At 52.8% G+C, this 21580-nt stretch overlaps 1 protein-coding gene across 2 annotated transcripts in view; it reads right to left on the bottom strand.

Moving 5' to 3' along the window:
* PIK3R6 (phosphoinositide-3-kinase regulatory subunit 6) overlaps positions 1–21580 on the bottom strand; it is a 46351-nt gene that overhangs the window by 987 nt on the left and 23784 nt on the right. The window contains exons 8-19 of one of the 2 annotated variants that reach the window (XM_061175447.1): positions 20649–20832; positions 15892–16057; positions 13668–13754; positions 12112–12535; positions 11724–11802; positions 10950–11072; positions 8177–8287; positions 6829–6919; positions 6454–6524; positions 5871–5961; positions 4554–4669; positions 261–373 (exon numbers count right to left, since the gene is read on the bottom strand). In XM_061175447.1, the coding sequence (XP_061031430.1) occupies positions 261–373; positions 4554–4669; positions 5871–5961; positions 6454–6524; positions 6829–6919; positions 8177–8287; positions 10950–11072; positions 11724–11802; positions 12112–12535; positions 13668–13754; positions 15892–16057; positions 20649–20832 (1656 nt within the window). The remainder of the gene's footprint in view (positions 1–260; positions 374–4553; positions 4670–5870; positions 5962–6453; positions 6525–6828; positions 6920–8176; positions 8288–10949; positions 11073–11723; positions 11803–12111; positions 12536–13667; positions 13755–15891; positions 16058–20648; positions 20833–21580) is intronic. The other variant, XM_061175448.1, reaches the window with a different exon arrangement.

The raw sequence follows: 21580 nt of genomic DNA, 5'->3' as shown, positions 1-21580 counted from the left end.
GGGTTGGATCAGGAGGGCTGCAGGCTGAGCATTTGTAGAAGAATCTCGGGAAAACTTAATCTCAGCTACTGCCCAAGGTCAGCCGTCATTTGCTCTTCTTCCTGGATTTAAGTCATCACCTGAGTCCACATCCATCAGGGATACCTGCCTGGCCCATGATCCACCCCGACAAGGCGTTCAGGGCTCGAGGCAAGAGCGGGAGCGGGGGCGGGGCCGGCAGCCGGGAAGCTTTGCCCCAGAGGCACGGAGCCCAGCCTCACCTGGCCACATCCCTGTACATGCGGCAACTGTCCTTGTCCAGCAACAGTGTCAGCAGCCTCTGGTCCCGGCTTTGGATCTGGATGTTAGCCGTCCGGAAGGTGTTTGTCACCGTCTGCAACAGAGACAGCTTGGGGAGCATCACCTTGGTAACAGATGGCCCAGCCAACACCTCCTAGCCTGGAGTCGTGTGTGTTTCAGTTCAGTACACAGGGTCCCGCCTCTCTTCTTGCAAGTGACCCTGAGTAGTGACAAGCCTGCATAAGATGCTTCTAGGCTGCCCTGGTCCTTGGCTCTCGCATCATTTCCGCAGTTCTTTTTCCCACCTGTTGTCCTTAATTTCAAACACAACCTGGGATGCTACAGCTAGAGCTTGCCAGGTGCTGAAGTGACCTGAGCACCTCCTATTTGACAGGCATGTTATGTGTGGAATTTGGGGATACTTCAGGGTTGTTATAAGCCCTGACCCCTGTACTCAGTGTTGGATTGCGTACAAAATTATTTCCCTGGGGCAGAGACAGAGGGTCTGGAAAACAGCCACCTATCCCCATGACTCAGACTAAGCCTGTACCAGTTTGTACCATGGGGCTAGTTACATCCTCTGCACGGGGAACCCGGGTCAAGGTGTTCCCACCTTTCACACCCACAGCCCTGCGCAGCTTCTCCAGAAAGTACCCAGGAGCAGAGGAAAGCAGCCCCGAGGCAGCCCTCCAACCCGTGACCTGAGGGGGCTGCTCCCGAGAGACCCCTCCCCTGGACAGAGAATGTAGAGCATCCTGGGCTCCAGGTGGGGCACTGAGGGCCTTCCGGTCACTGGCCCATAGCACATGCGGACAGCAGCTTTGCATGACTCACCACCACAGAGCACTTGAGTTTCTAGAGCCTTAAACTCCATCTCATTCAAGTATTCTCAACCCTGGAGTCACCTTTCCAAAACATAAAATTAGAAATTCTGATCTAAGTGGTCTGGAGTCCAGCCCCGGCTTGGGCATTTTTCGTAAGCTCCCTATTGTAGGCAGGGCTGATCCACTTTCCTGCTGTCAAACAGCAGAGGGACAAACAGAGCCTCAACCTGGGGGGTCAAGCATGTCCAGGCATTTCTGCTGGATTTTTGTGGGGTGGAAGGTGGGGTTGGCTGCCAGGAGTCTATGGGCAGAGTGTGTAAGAATCTCCCGGGAGACTCTACACCCAGACCACCGGGGTTCTCATCCTGGCTCTGCCACTTATTAGCCGTGTGACCTCGGACATGATTCTTAATCACTCTGTGCTTTTGCTTCTCACCTACTGAGAAAAAAATATGGTAATACTAGCAACTACCTTGTAGGTAGCAAGACAGTACAGAGGTAAAAGGGAACTTGCTAGGGTGGTAAGTTTAGATTTTCAAAAAGCTCACAACCAGGTTATTTAAAGAGGTCATTAAAAATAGAAACTGTGGTAAGGAACTGACTTTGAAAGAGGAAATACATAAAGGTAAATGGGTCCACCCTGGAACCTGAAGCTCAAATACACAGCTGTCCTGTTGCAAGATTTCAGCTCAATACAAAGCTCTCAGCCCGTCAGAGCACTCCTCCAGTGCATAGGTTGTCCCAGGAAAAATGAACTCTGGTTACAGGTGAGATCCTGCATAGGTGGAGGCTGGGTCAGCTGATCAGGGAACATCTAGCCAGCTCCTGCTGTGGGCCATTCCCACGGTGAGTGCTGGAAAGACGGAGATAGGGCCTGAGCCACGAGATCACGTCATTGACAGTTTTGCAAATGCTTCAGTGGCTGTGTCCCCAGGGCTCTGGGGGAGCACAGAGGTGGGGTCCCTAGCTCTCCGGGGAGTGGGGAACAGGGAGTGGGGTGGAGGAGGTGGAGGGAAGGGCTTCCTGGGGGAGATAACACCTGAGTTTCATCTTGAAAGAGAAATAGGGGTTATGAAAGGAAGATGGGGAAGAGAAAGGGAGGAAGGGGGTTTCAGGCCAAGCAAAGCGCATGAACAAAGGCACAGAGGAAGGTCTGCCAGTACACTTCCAACTGTAACCGAGCAGGACACTACGGGACCTTCCCCGGACAGACCCCCTCCCCCATATCCTCTGCTGTAGCTCCTCTCTGAAGTACCTAGATAACAGTATCTGATGCACATTTCCTGAGTTGTTTTACAGATGCTAAAACCACCACCAAATGGAAGAAATTAACTACTTGATGGTCATGAGCAGGTAGCCCCCAGACCTACTGGTGCCTAAGGATTGATAATGTTAACCCCTGTGACACCACCCTGTTACCTCGCCATCAACCAATCAGAGAACTGTGCACCAGCTGATCACATACACTGGGATGCCCTTCCCTCACCTGGCCTTTAAAAGTGCTTTGCTGAAACCCATCGGGGACTTTGGTGGTTTTGAGCACCAGCTGCCCTGGACTCCTTGCTTGGCACCCTGCAATAAACACTGCACTTTCCTTCGCCACGACCCGGTGTCAGTGTATTGGCTTTGCTGAGTGCAGGCGAGAGGACCCAGGTTTGGTTCAGTATCACAGATACCCCCGTGTAAAGTGCATGCAGGGGTGGCCAGAGTTGCAGATGGAGAGAAAGAGGAACCAAGCTATGCAACACTGAAGTTTCTCCGCCCTTCTGCCCTGGAGAGTAGGAAATGGTTGAGGGATTTTAAGCACAGAGTCATGTGTCCGAGTTCTGTTTTAGAAAGATCACGCAGGCAGAGGTATGGAGGGTGGCTTGGAGAAGCACTGGAATGACATCGGGGAGACCAGCTGGGAGGCTGTAGAGTTCGTCCAGGAGAAGGGGGTGGATGAAGGTCTGGCCCAAGGGTGACCAATTCGTCCCAGGAAACCCCTTAGTCCCTGGCAAGTTGGGACAGATGGTCAACCTCACTGGACCACAAGAAGGAGGATGGAGAGGAAGGGAAAGGTGTGAGAGTGTTTGAGAGAGAAAACCAGTGGACACGGGAGGTGAGAAAGAGGAGGCATCTGAGCTGACTCCAAGGTTTCTGGGACAGGTGACTGGTTAATGATGGTCCCGCTGAATGAGAGACAGGACACAGGGGAGGAGGGGATGAAATAAAAACAGCCGCTAATATATATATAGCTCTGACTTGGCCAAGCACTCTTCTAGAAGCTTGACACATCACCATCATTTAATCCTCACAACAACCGGATAGGTAGGTACCATTATTGTCCCCGTTTTCCAGATAACGAGACTGAGGCACAGAGAGCTGGAGTGACTTGCCTAAAGTCACGTAGCTGGTAAATGATAGAGCCCAGATCTGAGCCCAGGCAGTCTGGCTCTAGAGAGCTCCTAACTACTAGAAAGCACTGGCTCTGGTTTTGAATATCTTGAGTTTGGGGTGTCGTGGGACACCCAGTCATGCTAACTTAGTTGAATGCAGGAGTCAGACACTCAGGGATGAATGTCAGAGCAGGAGATAAAGGTTCGGGCACCCTTAACAACTTGGACTAAAGCCATGGACGTGGTTTTGAAAGTCCAGGGAATAAGAAAAGAAGTGGGCCATGGAGTGAAGTGGAGAACAGTAGCTATTTAAGGAATTGGCTGAGGAAAAAGAGTCCAGAGAAAAGGGTTGAGTGATGCCAAGGATCGGGATGAGGTGGAAGGTCACGAGGGTGCAGCGGCCCTGCCCTGCATGGATGCAGGATATCGCGGAAGCACTCAGACACCTGAGCATCAGACCGAGTAGGCGGCTTGACCTAAAGGTAGTGTCTGCCTGGCAGGCGATGTGGGGAAGTTGAGGCTGTCTTGAGAATGTGGTTCAGGTATGATCACGGGCTCCAAGCCCAGCTGAGTAGGGCAGTGAAGTCCAGAGAGGCCATGAGATAGGGAGAAAATGGGCGGGTCCTATGTCTGTATCAATAAGGGACCCTCTGTGAGTATCAGTAAGGGTTAAGGCAAAGGGCAAGGGGTGGTGGTAGGGTGATGAGGTTGAAAGAGCTGGTTTGATATGGTCAAAGGCTGGGCCATTGCTGTTTGGGAGTCTGGCTGCTGTGTGCAGGGGACGCCAGAACTTGGGTGCATTTTGTACTATCTGGGTACGTCTTAGGTCCTCAGACGGTCCAGGTGGAGGTGGAGGGCGGGGCCTTAACTCTTCCAGCACCTTACTTATGCCAGTTGGTGCTCAGTATTTCAAACAGACTGACTGGAAAGCAGATTCTTTCCAACAGGAAGACCCACTTCAACAGCAAAGGCTCAGAAGAGTCCATTCCCCCTTCGCTGAAACCCTCCCCCTGGGCTCCCCGCCACCTACCCTGCTTGAATCTCCCCAGGTCTCACTCTACCCAGTACTTACAGAGAAGGACCTTCCTGCCAAGTTGGAGGTCTTGACAACCTCTGTCACGCTAATATTCAGGCATGTGTGGTCTATATCGGGAGCAGCAGTTGGGGGGCAGTGGGTGGGCCCTGAAACTGGGAAGAATGAGATGGTGGGTGAGGGGCTGTGAATGGGCCTCTAGGGAAGTAGGGGAGCTTGAGATTCCACCTCCTAAGAAGGACATGAACCCACCTTGACTACCGCCCCGCCCCCTTTTAACCCCTCCCCACACCCTGCTCAGCCCCTACTTCCTGACTCCACCTTGGTCCTCGCCAAGCCTCAGTTCCCTCCAGATCATCCGTCTCCCTCCCCTGGAGAATCCACATTTCTATATCCTGAGGCATAGCAGCCATCACCAACCTAAATCCTTTCTTTCACCTCCTCCTGTACCCGTTTCCAATGGGAAGAAGTTCTTCTGAAGCTACTGGGCATGCTCAGAATGGCAGGAACACCTAGCCCAGGATGGTGTGTAAGACAGAGGGCTGTAGAAGGGCATCTGTCCCAACATGTTGAGAGCATTTCCTTGACTTTCCTCACAATGTATAATGTGTCAAAAATCATTACTGTGTGACTGCTGCCCAGCTTTACCCCTCCCTGCTGACGAAGGAGGGTTCTTAGAGATCCAAGAACAGTTCGGATAGGACTGTGTGATGGAAAATTTGGAGGAGATTCAGGAGTTAGAGCGGGGGTGGGTGGGGTGGGAGTTTTGTAAAGGAAACAGAAGAAAGCAAAGTTTAACAATAAGGGCTGACGCTACAGTTTACTACATGCACATACGTTAGTATCTTGTCTCTATTTTAGAAATGAACAAACAGGTAGAGAGGTCACAAGTAACCCGAGGTCACACAGATGGAAACGTGGCAAAGCTGGGCTTCGAAGCCTGCCCATCTGGTTCTAGAATCTGTGCTCCTGACCCACTGCTCTGTGACCGCCTCTTGTTTTAGAGCTATTGCCAAAGTCACACGTCTCCTTCATGTACACGAGGCCAGGTACGCCCCTCCGCGTGGTCCCTCCACCTTCCAGCTCAGGCTCTTCCGGCGGCAGAAGCTTCACCCAGTGCTGCTCGATGGTGACCAACCTGAAGGCCAGGCGGGTCCTCACCCGGGCAGCCTGGCGCCCAGCTCCGGGCCCAGCACGGGTAGGAGTTCGACCACGTTCCGTGATCCCAGGGACGGGGAGGGAGGCCTCCTTCCCCTGGCTCACCCCGTCTCCTCTCTCTCCGCCCTGTCTCCTCGCCGCCCCAGCTTTCCCGTGCGTGTCCTTCCCTCCCTCTGCTCTGCGTACCCAGCTCCCCACCTTCAGTGTCACTGGCTGGAAGGGCCTTCAGGACCAGCCCAGCGGCCCGCAGGGAGACGGTGACCTCTCGGGTGCGGTGGCTGAGCAGGGCCTGGGTAGGGGGATGCAGGGACAGAAGGGGGTCCTCAGGACGAGGTACACAACACCTCGTCACCAGCCCCGCTTCTGTCCCCTCCCCCCCATCCTCCGCTTCCCGCCCCTGCCCTGAGTGTTGGCCGTGTCACTAATGTCCAGTGAGGAGCCAGAGGACGCAGGCTCAGGACACTCAGCCCAGGGAGCACTTCAGCCTTCCAGACCAAGGACTACGCCCCCATACGTTGGGTCAGCTAGCAAGGAGGCTATTTTTGAGCAAGGGGACGGCGCCTTGTTCCTTAGGTCAGATCGCCTCCTTGGCTGTGTGGAAGGCCAACTGTAACCCGCCCGTCCCTGCAAAACTCCCTGGAGGCTGGGAAACTCTGGGGGCAGCCACGAGAAAAGGGCAGAAGTTTCCTCTGGCTCTATCTGCTCCCCCTGACGCCCCTGACATCTGCTTCCCTCCAGCTGTGCCTCCGGGCCACCTGCTGACCACGCCACACACACTGACCTTCTGGTAGCAGATGGAGAGCTCAGCCCCTGGACCCTCGGCCACGCCCCTCCTCCTGGGTGAAAGACTATCTGCAGGGAGCGAGAAGAGGCTGAACGAAGGCGGGAGGTCCCCGTCCCTCCCGCCCTGGCTCCCCACCTCACTGAGGTGGAGCTGAAGCTGCATCTGTCCCGGGATGGAAAGGCAGCACCTCGGGGGGGCCAGGCTGCCCTTCAGTCTGGGCAGGCTTGGAGGGGGGAAAGCACCCCGGTATTCAGCAGAGGTGGGACGGGGGTTGAGGGGAACCATTAGGTGAGAGGTGGGAGGACTTTCTGGAAGCGGGGCTTGAGGAGCTGAGTCAGGGTAAGCTTTGGGAAAGGGGAGACAGATGCTCACCTCTGGGGAACTTGGAGTCTTGGATCTTGACTTTGAGTTCGGTGAGGAAGATGTCCTCTGCAGGGTCTTGGCTCAGGTCACTGAAGAAGATCTGGAGGGAGGCGGGGAGGAGGGAGGTTGAAGGAGGCCGTCCCCAGCAGAGGCAGCTCCCCGCTAACCCCCACAGCCTGGGATGCGGGGTTTTAATCCAAGTGCCCTCAAATCTTCCCTGTGCCGACTTCCTTGCCCTTATCTTCCCCTATCTTTTAATTTATTTTTCTACTCATTTGAATTCTCACAGAAACCCTGGGGTGAAGATTACTATTCCTATTTTAAATGGTTGCCCCACCTCCTACATTGCACCTGCCTTCCAGAAAGGAGAAAGGCTTGTGCCAATTGAGACGGCCCCACCTTTTCTTTTCTTTTTTTCTTTAATATTTCTTTCTGTCTTTATTTAGGCTGCGCTGGGTCTTAGTTGTGGCACGCGGGATCTTTAGTTGCAGCCTGTGACTCTTAGTTGCGGCCTGCGACTCTTAGTTGTGGCCTGGGAACTCTTAGTTGCGGCATGCGTGTGGGATCTAGTCCCCTGATCAGGGATCGAACCTGGGCCCCCTGCATTGGGAGCGCAGAGTCTTAACCACTGGACCACCAGGGAAGTCCCTATTCCCATTTTAAAGATGGGGAAAATGAATGTTAGCGAGGTAGAGGTACCCGCGATCACACAGTGAGCAGGTGGAGGGACCAGGAGGCAAAGCCATGAACTTATTACCACCTCACCATCGGCTCTAACTTTACACCCACTGCACCCAGCCAGTCCCACACTGACCCGCTCTTTGGTTTACAAACACACACACACACACACACACACACACTTTATGGTGTTAATAGCAGGAGATTCAAAGATACACAAAGGACAGTCTCTTATCTCAGGGGACTCAGAGTCTTGGTGGGGAGGGACAGGCATCTGCAGGTATATGACAAAGTGGCAGTGAGGTGTCAGAGGGATGCCCAGGGCATCACAGGGGCACCCAGGAGAAGCACCCAATCAGGCTGAGAGGAGCAGAGGTGAGGGCAGTTTTGCTGTAGGACGTGAGGGTTGGCAAGGATGAAGGGGAGGATGTGAGGTAAGGGAGAGAACCTTCCACATGAAGAAGACCTGCTTCTGCTTGAACGTGAGGCCTTAGGAGTTAGTAATTATCTGACTCATCCAGAGAGTAAGAAGAGAAAGTTAACAACCAAGAATGTCTGGATGAGTTTATGACTTGCATCCTGGCCCCCTGTTTCCCTGGAGCCAGGGTATTTAGGTTGTGGGGTCCTGGGGTCCAGCAGGCTGCCATGGTCTCCTTGGAGCCCCAGGTGGGAAGCTTACCTTGACTGCGTAGATCTGGAAATAGATGGGTTGGGTGCCCATGCGAACATAGTAGGTGACGGCATCCAGGATGAAGGGGTCTACGGTCTGGGATGTGTCCAGGGAGAGAGGCTGTGAGTGAGGGAGAGGTACTGTCTTCAGCCAGCTTCCTCCATCCTACTGTGGGAGCTGCCACTTTTCTTTCTTTTTTTTTTTTTTTGGCCATGCTGCATGGCTTGCAGGATCTTAGTTCCCCGACCAGGGATTGAACCCGAGCTCTGGCACTGAAAGTGCCGAGTCCTAACCACTGGACTACCAGGGAATTCCCACCACTTTCTTAACAGAGAAACTCCAAAGCCCCCATGTGCCCTCTGTGATACACTAACCCAGCTGGTCCTTCAACAGTCCAAGCCTTTCCCACCACCCAATTTCTGCTTCTAATCAAAAGATGCCTGTCTAAATCCTCATCTCAGGGACTCTGATTCATTTCAATCACACACAGACATATTGGGCAGCTCTGTGTATAAGGCACTGTGCTGGGTGCTTGGGGTAGACAAGATGCTTGAGAATGTAAGTAATGATGAGAGAGACTGGAGTGGGTTCTAGTTTGCATTAGCTACTCACTAGCCAGGTAACCTTGGGCATGAGAGCTGGAACCAGACGATCTGATGTCTCTTTGAGTTCTTGTGGCATCTGAATATATTAATACATGAGCTAATGTTTACATGCTATTGGGAAATGACTAGTGCCATGTCCTACAGGCCTTCCCCAACCCCATATGATTATAAAGCATAATGGGTTTTTCAGGTAAACAGAACGTCCATATAATGTCTGATAGTATCAGAGTTGGAAAGAAGCTCAGTATTTCACCCATATCCAATCTTATAATATCTCTTCTAACTTTCACATCTGGTCTATTGAAATCTTGTTCCTTTCAAAAAGCTCACACTGAGGAACTATGAACTTATTCTAATAGTGCTGCCATTGTTCACACTATTTCCATTTTCTTCTTGTGGAACTGCTTTTGGAGTAAGTGTAAGGGCCACATAAATTGTTAATTATAAGGGGAAAGAGAGCAAGGGAAAATAAAAATCCTACATGTTTCTTGGCAGGGAAAAAAGCTACCAACAAAGGAGTATAAATGAGACCCTGTATCAGATATTTCTCCTGTTAGTATCCTCCAGGTTTCGAGGAAAAGGTATTTTAATACCCAGCTAAACAGCCTTTCATATATAGGCAAAGACATTTTCAGATAAGTAATAATTCAGAAAAGATGCCTATCTCCAATATCTTTATCAGAATATAAGATATAAGAAGATGCCCTAATCAATCAGGCAATGAAGCAAAATGTGGCCAGTTAGAAATTATGTAAAAATCAATAACTTCCTTTTATACTAGCAGTAACTACTACCCAAATATAATGGGAGAAAAATCCACAACTATAAGAAAAAACTATCAAACATAAGGAATAAATTTAGCAGGAAATGGGTAAAATCTATATGATGAAAACTGTACCACTCACTTGAAGGAGATACAAGAAGATTTTAATAAGTGAAGAGTTATACCTCACCCCCAGAGAGTGTAACATAATGTGCTAAAGATGTTAATTCTCCAAATTTCAATCGAGATCCCAAGGGAATTAAAAATAAAACTTGACAAAGGGATTCTAAAATTTATCTGGAAAGATAAAGAAACAAGACTTTCCAAGTCTGGAAAGTTTTGAACGAGTAATGGGGTAGATGTACCGTGCCAGATATTAACATTAAAAAGTGCTGATTTATACAAAAATGAATAGATGAATCAGAAAGAATAGGTATCCAGAAATCAACTCAAGCATGTGTGACAATTTAGTAAATGATAAAAGTGGCATTTCAAATTGATGGGGCAAGACGGTTTACGCAATAAATAGCTTTAGGACAACTGGCTAAACACTTGGAAAAAATAAAATTACATGCTAAAATTAACAGCAGAGAGGTTACTGAAATGTAAAAATTGAGACCATAAGATCGTTAGAGAAATTATCAGTAAATATTTACTTAATCTTGGAGTGGAGAAGGCCTTTCAAAGCATGGCTCCAAAGGCAAAAACCATAAAGGGTAAAAATATTGAAATTCTGTTAAGTCAAAGAAAACACTCTGACAAAATTGATAGGCGAGTAAAAAAGTGGGGGGAAATGTCTGCAGCACATATGACAGCAGAAAGGGAAGGCCTTTCAAATCAGTAAAAGATGAGCTCTCCTTGCCCCCCACCGCTGCCTGGGGTAGGGGATTGGCACTATGGCTTGTGGTTAACAGAACATGCTCTGGAATCAAGCTGCCTGATTCCAAGTGGGACTCCTTCTGTTACTTTGGGCAAGTGACCTAATCTCTTTGTGCCTCAGCTGCTTGGTCTGTAAAATGGGGATGCAGTGGCAACAGCGCCTGTGGACAGACAAGAGGACCTGGTTGGTAGGGCTGCTGCGTATAAGTGCTTAGAACAGTGCCTGGCGTGTGGCAGTGCTCAGGAAGCATGAACTGTTGCAGTTGGAGAGAAAAGAGCACAAGAAACTCACAAAAGAAGGCATATAATCGGCCTACACACTTAAGAATGTTTTACTTTATCTTCTCCATAGCGTTCCCGTAGGTGCCTGGTACGCGCTCCAAGTGAATTCCAGCCACTAGCTGGTTAGGGCTCCTCTTCTGTATCCCTTCCTGCCTCACCCCTCATGGGGCTCCCTGGGCTGACTCCTGAGGTCAAGGGTCAAGAAAACACCCCCTCCCCCCTCCCTCCCGCCCTCCTACCCTCGCTGCCCTACCATCTCTGCCAGCTTGTGGATGGCGGGGCACAGGGTGTTGACGACACTCTCGTACCACGGGTCTGCGCGGCCCAGGAACGCAGCCAACTCTCCGAGCTCCGAATGCCTGGATGCTGTGGGCTTCTGGGGACAAAGGGACAAGGGGACAGGGCAGACCTGTCAGGCCCTCTCTGGCACTCTCTTCCTACCCGGAGGGTCCCCAGGTACCAGTCCCAGGCAAACTAGCTTTGGGAATGTGGCCAAATCACTCAACCTCTTGGGGCATCGATTTCTACACCATGTGAAGACTTGTTTTACACCTGAGATGAAGCTGGCATCCCCTTCCCTGAGGATGCCTGCCAGGGACACTGAAAAATGATCATCAGCCTTAAAAGGGGAGAGACAAGTATTGCCTTGAATTTAATGCTCTCCAATCAGAAGCAGAGTGGGCAACAGAAATGAAAAACTGCCAGTGCGGCTTCATTCCCGGCCCCCCAGGAAGGGTGGTGTGTATGTGGGTGAGTGTGTGTGTGTGTGTGTGTGTGTGTGTGTGTGTGAGAGAGCCCCGTTTGAGAAGCTTGCCATTAATTCCATTAGAAAAGCAAAACGATGCTCCCAGTGAGAGAGCATCTCTCTCTGGCCACATGCAGCCCCCAGGGCCCACATCTGTGGCTTCTGGGACAGAAGGCCTCCAGGTCTCTCCCAGCTCCATATCCTAAGGAAGAATGACCCCAGTTCCTGCTCCTGACACCTTCCATCTCTTCCCCCATGTCCCCCGCCCCCCCATCCAGCCACCTCAGGTGCCAGCACAGGGATGTAGTAGAGCTGCAGGCTGAGTCTGGGGGTGAGGCAGAACTTCTGGGTCTCTCGTTTCCTGGCAAGGGGGAGCAGAGCACAGGCATGAGGGCAGGTGTTTTGGCTTCAGACAGACTTGGTTCCACATCCTGGCTCTGCTATTTATTATTTCTTGGCTCTGGGCAATTGACCTACTCTCTCTGAACCTCTGTTTTCTCATCTGTAGAATGGGTGCAGTAAAGCAGGAAGCTGGGTGCGGGGGCAGGGGGAGCACTGTGCACCATCCTCTGCCATCCCACCCTGGCCTCGGCCTCCTGAGCACCCCCCCCCCACCCTTCCATCCTTCACCAGCACAGGCTGGGCCCACCTGGGCCCCTCGGGGCCCTACCTGAGGCTGTGGTAGGCCCGGGCCAGGCGCCCCAGCATCCGGTCGTCCCCCAGCACCAGCACGCGGGCTGTGTGCACCCGGGAGACCCCAGGCAGCAGCTCCCTATCCCCGCTGGGCCTGCCAATCCTCTGGTGCAGCCCCGGGGGCCCATCCCAGCTGCCGGGCATCAGGATGTCCGGGGGCCACACCCGCTTCTTGATGCCCCCTTTGCGCTGCAGCCCGGCTCGCTCCACCTCGGGGCTGCCGGGTGTGGGCGGCTCATCGGCCCCCCAAGGAAGGTCCCGCTCGATGCCGCTGTCGGTGGACAGCACGGACGCCCGGGCCAACTCCCGGTCTGGCAGGAAGCCCTGCAGATCCAAGGCTTCCAAGTCTGCACTGAGGCGGAGCTGGGATCGCGGGCGCAGGAAGAGCACCAGTTCCTCCCCTGGGATGCGGAGACAAAGGGGACCGTCAGGGCGGAGAGGGGACGCGAGGCTGGCAGGGCCCCACCCTGGCAAGACCGGTGGTTCTGTGTTTCCCACACACCGTTAGCTGAACAGAAGCCCCATGAGATGCTCCGTGAAGGAACAGAGGTTCTGTGGCCAACAGAGACTGAGAACCCCACACACTCCTGCCACAAGTAAACATCTTAAAGGCTCTGAGAAGTCCTGTAGCAAAGAAATCAGCTTAATGCAGTGCCTCCTGACTCTAGAGCCCTCTTCTCCATATTTGCTCATTAGCATCCTCCATTCTCCAGCTCCCCCATAGTTTCCCCCGGGACACAGATAACAGAGCATCAGCTCCTGGCTTTTCTAATTGACCTTCATTTTATTGTTCATGAGGAAACTGAGGCCCCCAGGGAACTGAGTCCGTCTAGGGTGACCCAGCACGTGAAAGGACGTGTGGGCCTTGAACCCGGTTCACCAGTCTGGCACTTCCCACCACAACCTGCTGCTCTATCTTCCCCCCTCCCTTGAGAAGAGCCAGGGGGACTGGGGGACAGACATCAGGGTGGAGGGGGAGTGTGGGCAAGTGGGCCTCTCTAGAAGGCCCCCTCCTGCTCCGGAAACCATAACTTTTTTGTGCCTGCCTCCTTCTTGGGGACATGTATTGTCTGTTGGCATCATCATGGCATGTGACACTTTCTAGACACATGTGGCCAGTGGCTAATGCACGGAGTGTTCTGACATAGAGAAAATGTATCCTCTTTTCAGATACTGCAAACAACTCAGGGAACAAGGAGAACACACAGATACACAGGCAGACACAAAGACACAACACAGACACACAGACGCACAAAGATAGACACAGGCACACACAGAGACAAAGACGTAGACATACACACAGATACACAATAAATAAACATAGAGATAGACACACACAGTGCACACACAGACGCAAACATAAAGACACATACACAGACACACAAAGACACCTGCACACACACCGAGAGACATACACACAAACACACACAGATGCACAGAGAAACACACACACACACACACACACACACACACACGCATACACCACTATTTCCAGCCCCCTCCCCCCGGAGGGGTCAAAGGCACTGCACTTACAGAGCTGCTCCTCATTGGTCCATAGGTGGAAGGTGATATGGGGGCTGGGCAGAGGGATGCTTGGCAGCCGGTCCTGGGGGCGGTCACCTGAAGGAAGAAGCAGGCTGTGGTGACCACAGAGCAGAGGACTGTGGGATTCTTCTCTGCCCTCTCCCCACCCCCAGCTCCTGTGTGGGGCCTATGGGGGTGGGTGGCAGAGACCCTCGCCCTCCCGTATCTGGCCCTGTCAAGTTCCTCTGCCTCTCTGCCACCATCAGCTCATCCAGGGCCTAACACCTGCCCAAGAATGCCTAGCGGCTCCCAGTTTCCTGCAAACTTCCTAGCTGGGCCTTTAGGACCCTTCACAAGCCAGCTCACTGCATCATTCCCAACCTTTTTTCCCTCCCCCAGCCCCGCTGCAGCCATGCTGCCTTTCCCACTGTTCAGAGACATCCTGGCCACATGTAGACCAGAGGAAAGGCCTCCGTATTTCTCAGGGCCTCCTCCAGGAGCCTGCACACAGTAGATGCTCAATTAACGTTTGCTCCTGGTGCTGAAAATAGTCACGGCCAAGTACGAAGGGCAGCAGGAAGCCTGCATCCAGGGGAGAGACCAGGGCCAGCCAACCCCCCTCTCCTCCTTCCAGAAGCCTTCCTGACACTCCAGCCCGGGAGTCATCCCCTCTCCAGACCTTATTGGCTGCACACTGGGCACACCTAACATGTAGCCTTAGGATTTAACTTCCACATAGCACAGCTCCCTCCTGAACAAGGCTGCAAGCTTCCTTAGGGGAGAGCAACCCACGGTCACAGAACACTTACTACTGTTCTCACCATACCCACAGTGCTATCATCTCACCAGGTCCTACCAGCAACCCTGGGGCACAGGTAATATTATCTTCACTATAGAGGAGGAGTCAGGGGCACAGAGAGGTTAAGTAACAGGCCTGAGGTCACACAGTAAGTGGCAGAGTCAGAATCTGAGCCCAGGCAGCCCGGCTACAGAGTCCATGCTTTTACCCATGACACGGTGCCCATAACCACTGTCCCATGCTGCCTCCCAGCAGCAGGGGCTCAACGCGGGTGCTGGCTGGCCATTAAGATGCGCAGGGCAAGTCTGGGCGGGAGGCAGGTGACTGGATGTGTCTGGGATGGGGGGGGGGCAGCCCAGACTGGTCTTGTCCTGCCCACGCAGATTTACTGCTGAGTTAGCAAGTGGTACCCAAGGAGAGCAAAGCCAGATTTGCCCCAGGGTTTGGCCCAGCTTTGGGAGGGGAGAGGCTTCATGAATAGACATTTCCACGTGGCAATCAGAGGCAGTGTAGAATATTAAAGCAAAATAAGAGGAGGCTGAGAAGAAGGAGGAAGTTTTAAGTAGGTGCCCAACCTGCCTGCCTCACCCTGACTTCTGCAGTCTCCACCCCACCTGGGGCTGCCGAGGTCAAGCCCAGGGAGGGCTGGCACACTGGCCTCTGCCCATGGTTTCCAGTCCTCAGGCAAGTGCTGTGTACCTATGGGTGCACCGTGTGTTCGGGGCATGCAGGCTGACGAACTCCATGGGTGCTCTGAGCGGCCATGAAACAGGACACAAATCAGAACCGTCCTCCAATAGCCAGAAAGTATATGTTCCAGACAATTCTCTGGGCTCTCTGGAGTTTCTGCAACACACACGGGCTTGCTTCCCATCCGTGTATGGCATTGTCTTATAAAAATGCAAGCAGAAAGGAAGCGTTGGAATAAAAATCTGTGAGACCAGATGGAAGTGACGTGGACTCAGATGTTATTTTGGATGCTGTTTAGAGGATCCGTGGACCATTGGATCCCTTGGTTACTATAGTATAGTGGTTAAGAACTAGACAGCCTGGGTTTGAATCTCAGCTCTGCTACTTACTAACTGGGTGATCTTGGGCAAGATTTATAGCCTCTTTCTAACTCTGCTTTCTCACCTGCAAAATGGGGTTAATGCTTTCTACCTCGTAAGTAGTCTACTGTGAGGATTAATTGATTTAATATATGTAAACTGCTGAGAACAGCAACTGGGGTATAGTAGGTGCTCAGTAGGTGTCAGCTGTTATCATGACCAAATTACCCACCTTCTAATTAGCCAGGGACCTTCAAGCTCTTGGGAGCCGCTGTGTGTCCCACCCCGCTTCAGCCACGCGCGCGGACTCGGAGCAGGTACAGCGCTGGTCTCTGGCGCCCCCTGCAGGGTACCCGGACCGCAGCTCACCGTGCCTGCCGCTTACCGCCGCAGCGCCCCCTGGCGGCCGCCGCCGGCCCCAGCAGCGAGCAGTAAATCTCCTCCAGCCTCTCCAGGTGGCCCTCCCGGCTCGGGCTGGGCTCGCTGGCCATCTGCTCCACGGCTGCCACCACGGCGTGGAAATAGCGCTCCAGGGCGCGGCGGGAGCTGGTCTGCCAGGGAGGAGCATCAGAGCTTGAGTGCCGGCTCTGCACCACCCACCCCTGCTCCAACGCCAAGCCTGCAGGTGCACAGACAGCCCAGTGGCACCTGCCCTCTGCCCGGGACTCTGGCAGGAGCTTCCCCATGAAGGCCTTCCCACGTCCAGGGCTCCGCTCCTGCCCTGCCATAGCTTTTGCCCGATGCCGCCTGCAGCTGGGGGTCCCCTTGGCCCCTCACACCGTGGTGTGGGGGGACAGCTGGTGCCCGGCAATGTCGGGAACCCAGGGGGCCAGGGATGGCCTCTGGCGCCCACCCTCCTTGGAATGTCACTAAGTATCTGGATCACTGTTCTGCCATCACTCGGATGTAAACTCCAGGAAAGGCAGCAGTTTTGTCTGTTTCATTTACAGCTGCATCCCCAACACCTAGAACATCTGCTGGCACATAGTAAGTGCTCGATAAATATTTGTTGAATATTTCCTAAACATCTGTCACTCCTATACTGCCTTGACATACCACCTATAAATCATTATTTTTCTTTAAATCATTGCACTTTTTTGGTTCAAAATTATTTCAAAAGCAAATTTTATATTGCTGCTCTAAGTAAAACGGCTAGTGTCACTTGTCATAAACAGAAAATAACTAAGATGAATATAATGATCACAAAACTCTATTATTAAATTCTAGTCAGGTACTATGGCCTGCCAAGGCTTTAGAGCTGGAAGCTTGCTTTTTCTTTTAAAAAAGGCAGATTAGCAAGCGTTCAAGAGGTTAAGGGTAAAGCACCACGCTGAGCCTTTCTCCTTAACGCAAACAGGTTTTGAAGAGCTTCTCACTCTTTGAGTTTCACCATGCTCTCCAGCACCGAAGGCTCCTGTCTCCATGGGTACCTCTCTGACACCTTGAGAACTCCCCTGGATCACTGTTCTCTGGCTGTGTCCCCTCACCCCCACTCACCACCAGCTAATCCCAGCTCATGACTGAGGATGTGGGGCCCAAACGAGTGACACGGGCAGGCACAGCAGGGCTTGCTCTGATCTCTTTTTTGTGCTAGGGGTCCGCTGAGCAGGGTCTTAACTTCCTGGGCTAAGGGAGAGTGGGTCATTCTGACTAGCTAGGGCTCCAATAAATATTTGCTGAATGACCAGCTGAATGAACACGGGCAATTAGAGGGACAAGGAATCAGAGTTGGAAGGGGCCATAGGGACCATCTCCTCTTGTTGCTTCATTTTATAAATTGACTATAAGTGAATTAATTAAATAGTTATCAAGTACCCACTAGGTGCCAGGCACTGTTCTAAGTGCTGGGGTAAAGCAGTAAACAAAACAGACAAAAATTCCTGTCTGCATGCAGCTTATATTATAGTGTATCTCCTTGTGTGTGTGTGTGTGTGAAATAATAAACAAGATAAGTGAAATTTATAGTATGATAAATAACAGTAAAGTGATGAAAAGAAAATAAAGCAGGGAAGGAGGATGTGCAATTTGGGGGAGGGGCTGAAGTTTTAGATAGTGTGACCAGAGGAGCCTCACTGAAAGGTGACTTTTGACTAAAAGCCTAAAGGGAGTGAAGGGTTGAGCCATGTGGATACCTGCCACGGGGCAGCCCCACCTGGACACCATCTCTAGCATCCAGAACACAGAGCAGAGTGTCCGAGAGCCGGGTTGTCCCAGGCTGACCTCCCAGTCTCGAGACCTTGTCAGATCCTGTGGACACGTGGGGAGACCAATCTACGCCCCCCGCCTCCTACCTGGGCCTCGGACCAGGCCCTCAGCAGACAGGATGTGGGCTGGTGGCCAGATAAGGCCTACCCACCAGACCGTGGTTGGCTGGGCCACCTCTCCCAGGCCCCACCGGTCCTCGAGCCAGCAGGTATGACTGGGAACAGCATCCGTAAAGTAGAATTCCAGATAAGGAGGCTGGGGTCTCAGGAGGCGGGGAGCCCCAGGCCGGGCTGAGGTCTAGGAGCCCCAGCACCCAAAAGGGGAGGGGGGGTGCCGGGGGACCACTGAGGACCCCTTAACTCCAAGCTTCCGAGGGTCTCTAACTTCAGATCAGTGACGCATTCCCTGGGTCTCTCCTGGCTCTTCTTTGGTCCCTCCCCCCCAATTCTCTTTTCACAAAAATGGAGACTCAGAGCCGTGAGCTCCGGATAAAGTGAGGTGGCGAAGGTGGCATAAGATTTTGACTATGCTTAAAAAAATACAGCTTTCACTTTCAGCATTTCTTTTTTCTATAGCGAAATAGTGCACGCATCAGACCCATTAATTTCAGCCCTGAACCCCACCCCATTCTTGACCCAGCACCTCCCAATCCTACCCCATTCCTGATGCCCTCAAACCCAGCCCAGCCTCACTCCCAAGCCAACCCCTGAACTCCAGCCACATCCAACTCGGGGATGGAGTGAGGCTGGGGATCCTCTAATGCCTGCATCACTGAGAAACAAACATCAATGCGCTTAAAATGTTAGGGAACTGTTGACCAAAACCACCCACTTTGGCCAGGCACGATGATCACCGCTTGCCTGAGCTGTCTCACAACAGGAGGTCCCGAGAATTCAGGAGGGGCCAAAAGAGGGAGGAGACGACCAACCTCCCAGAATCCTTCCCACCGGAATCCACCTTGGCTGAGAGATACGCCACCAGGAAGGACCCTGAGTCAGACTATGGACCAAGCAAGATGATTGGCCAGAGACAACCCGGAAACTAACCCCATCACCACAAAACCCGAGACTGCAAGCCACGTGGCAGAGCAGTTCTCCTGGGTTCCCTTACCCTGCTGCTCTCCGCCCGGGCGCCCGTTTGCAATAAAGTCTCTTGCTTTGTCAGCACGTGTGTCTCCTCGGACAATTCATTTCCGAGTGTTAGACAAGAGCCCACTCTCGGGCCCTGGAAGCGGTCCCCCTTCCTGCAACACTTACATGTTTGACATTGTTGTGTCAAAATGGCGCCTTGACCATGGGCTGTTTGGTGAGCCAGAAACAATCTCCAGAGCCGCAGGTGGCCACACAGGGGCTGCCGGGCCAGCTGATAAACTCTGGTCAGGAAGGCAACTACCCTCCCCCCTTCCCGAGAGCCACGGCCAAGTGCAGGGAGAGGGGACAGTAGCCCACGTTAGGACAGACACACGAGACACATTAGGGGCCATAGGTGCCTGTGCTAAAAGCAGCCTGGGGCTTAGGTATGAGTCCGGGGTGGGGGGGGCATTCCTCCATCATGCCTCTGTGTGCTGTGAGCCCCCAAAGGGGCTGTTATGGAAGGAGGGATGTCCCGGATGGTGGCATGGGGGAAGGGAGTCAAGAACCCTCAGTGGCTCCAAGCAGGTGGGCAACCACAAAGGAATGGTGTGGATGGTCCTTTTAGAGAAAACAAATGACAGAAAACGACCAACATGGTTTAAGGAGGAACCCAGCGCACATAAAAGACACCCGTCAAAGGAAGGATCCAAGAGCTAGGGCTAAGGGTGTGGAGAGTTCCAGATGGAGACAAGAGCAGGAAGGGCAACGGCCCCAGTGCATTTTGACGGGCAAAGCGGGGTCTGAGACTTGGGCTGGAGGAAGGACAGACACCCAGTTCCTGGGGCAGGACGGGCAGGGGATCGTGGACCCCTCGAGGGCATGCCCCGTTCTGGAGCCGGCCCCTCCTACGGCACCACAGCCCTGAACGATCCTCCAACCCCCCTTCCCGCAGGGCAGGCGCCTCTCCTCCTACTGTGCAGACTCCGACTGGCCACACTGGCATCCTCCCCCACCCAAGAAATCCAGCACCTGGGGCCACCGCGGCCAGAGAATCTGCAACCTGCTGCAGTCTTGGCTGTGGACAGGGGTGAGGCTGGGTCAGAGAGAAGAGCGAGGAAATAAGCGGGCAAGTGTTGGAAACAAACTAAATGCCCGCAACAGGAGCAGGGGGTAGTTAAAGAAATAACAGCACATTCACGAGAGAGAATTCTCTGCACCAGCAGAAGCACATGTTTTCCAAGGAAAATATTTCCATATGGCCTATTTCCAGTGGCAAGGAAAAATAGATATTATATATATGCACATAGAGAGGCATTATATAAACTGTATACAGAGTCTGATAGCTCAATTGTTAAAAAGGAGTGGGGCTGCGGATGGGGCTGGAAGGCGACTGAACATAGGCTTGAAGTCAGATAGACCTGGGTTCAAATCCAGACACAGCCACTTCCTATCTGTGTCACCACAGGTAGGTTATCGGCTTCTCTGTGCCTTTGTTTTGATAAGTACATCCATTTCACAATGTTGTGGTGAGAATTTTTTAAGGTGATACCTGTAAAGTGTTTAACACGGTGCCTGGAACACAGCAGACGTTCAATAAACAGTGGCTCTTATGATCACTGTTGTTATTATTCAGGAAACATACCAAACGTTAATTGCTAATGTGTGTGGGTAGAGGGGTGTGAGTGATTTTTATTTTCTTTCTTGGCTCTTCTGCATTGTTTTTCAAATTTTCCTTAGTGAATGTGTCTTTATTTTTGGTTTGGGGAAAAAGGTGATATGGAAACCAGAGAAGGGGGAAGCCGAGGGGAGTGAGCACGGGTACGGGGTGGGGGGGAGCGGGGGGGGGGCAGGGCAATGACCTCACCTGCAGCTTCCTTTGCAGCATGCCTGCCTCGCAGGCCTCCCCCAGCGCCGCCTGCAGGGCGTGGGAGACCACGTGGCGCATGCAGGCCTCTGGTGTCTGCTGCCCCTGGGCCGCCTCGATCTCCAGCAGCAGGGCACTGCACACGGAGGGAGACACCAGCTCAGGATCCACGAAGAGGAACACTCTGAGGGCAAAGGTGGGGGGACCGGGAGCTGATGAGGAGGACCACGGGGAGAAGGGCCACCCTCAGAGCCTTGCAGCACCCGCCACCCCCCCCCCCAAGTTATTCACTTCCTCCAAAAACGGGAGCCTCAAATTCAAAATTGTATTGGGGGACAACACTAGGGAGTGGTGGGGACTGCAGCAAAGAAGAGCAGGCACGGCCCTTCCAGTGGGGCAGCTGGTCCCTCTGGGTCCCTCTCGTGTCTAGGTAAGTTCCAGCTGAAATGCCGCTCCCTCCCTCAGCGTCGTGGCCCGTTGACCCCATAGCCCTCTAGGAGGGACCCTAAATCCTTCCTGCTGAAACGAGCTCTGAACCCTAAGTGAGCCCCTTCTTCTCTCATCACCCTCATCGCACCAGAAAACCAATCTCACCCACCCTCTCTTTCGTACTCAACTGTCATTTCAACCTCTCCAATGCCAAGTCCCCTGGATCCCTTCCCCTCCCTGCACCCTCCACGAACAAAGAGCCCCAAGCTACACCTTTCAGTACCAGGTGAGCAGAGGTACCTGCAGGGGAGGAGGCTACGCAGCCCCTGCTCCACCCCCGACTGCATCAGCCTCTCTCCCCAGCACGAGCAGTGGACGTGTCCTCAGTCTTACACACACACAGATGAAAGACCCCGGATCTCATGGTGTGACTGTGGCCTGAATTATTGATATTCTAGAGGTGCCTCTGGCTGCTTGATGCAACGCCATGGCCAAGGGCACAA

This window comes from Eubalaena glacialis, chromosome 19 (assembly GCF_028564815.1).
Source record: "Eubalaena glacialis isolate mEubGla1 chromosome 19, mEubGla1.1.hap2.+ XY, whole genome shotgun sequence".
Lineage (NCBI taxonomy): Eukaryota > Metazoa > Chordata > Mammalia > Artiodactyla > Balaenidae > Eubalaena > Eubalaena glacialis.
This window is presented reverse-complemented; position numbering and strand designations above follow the sequence as displayed.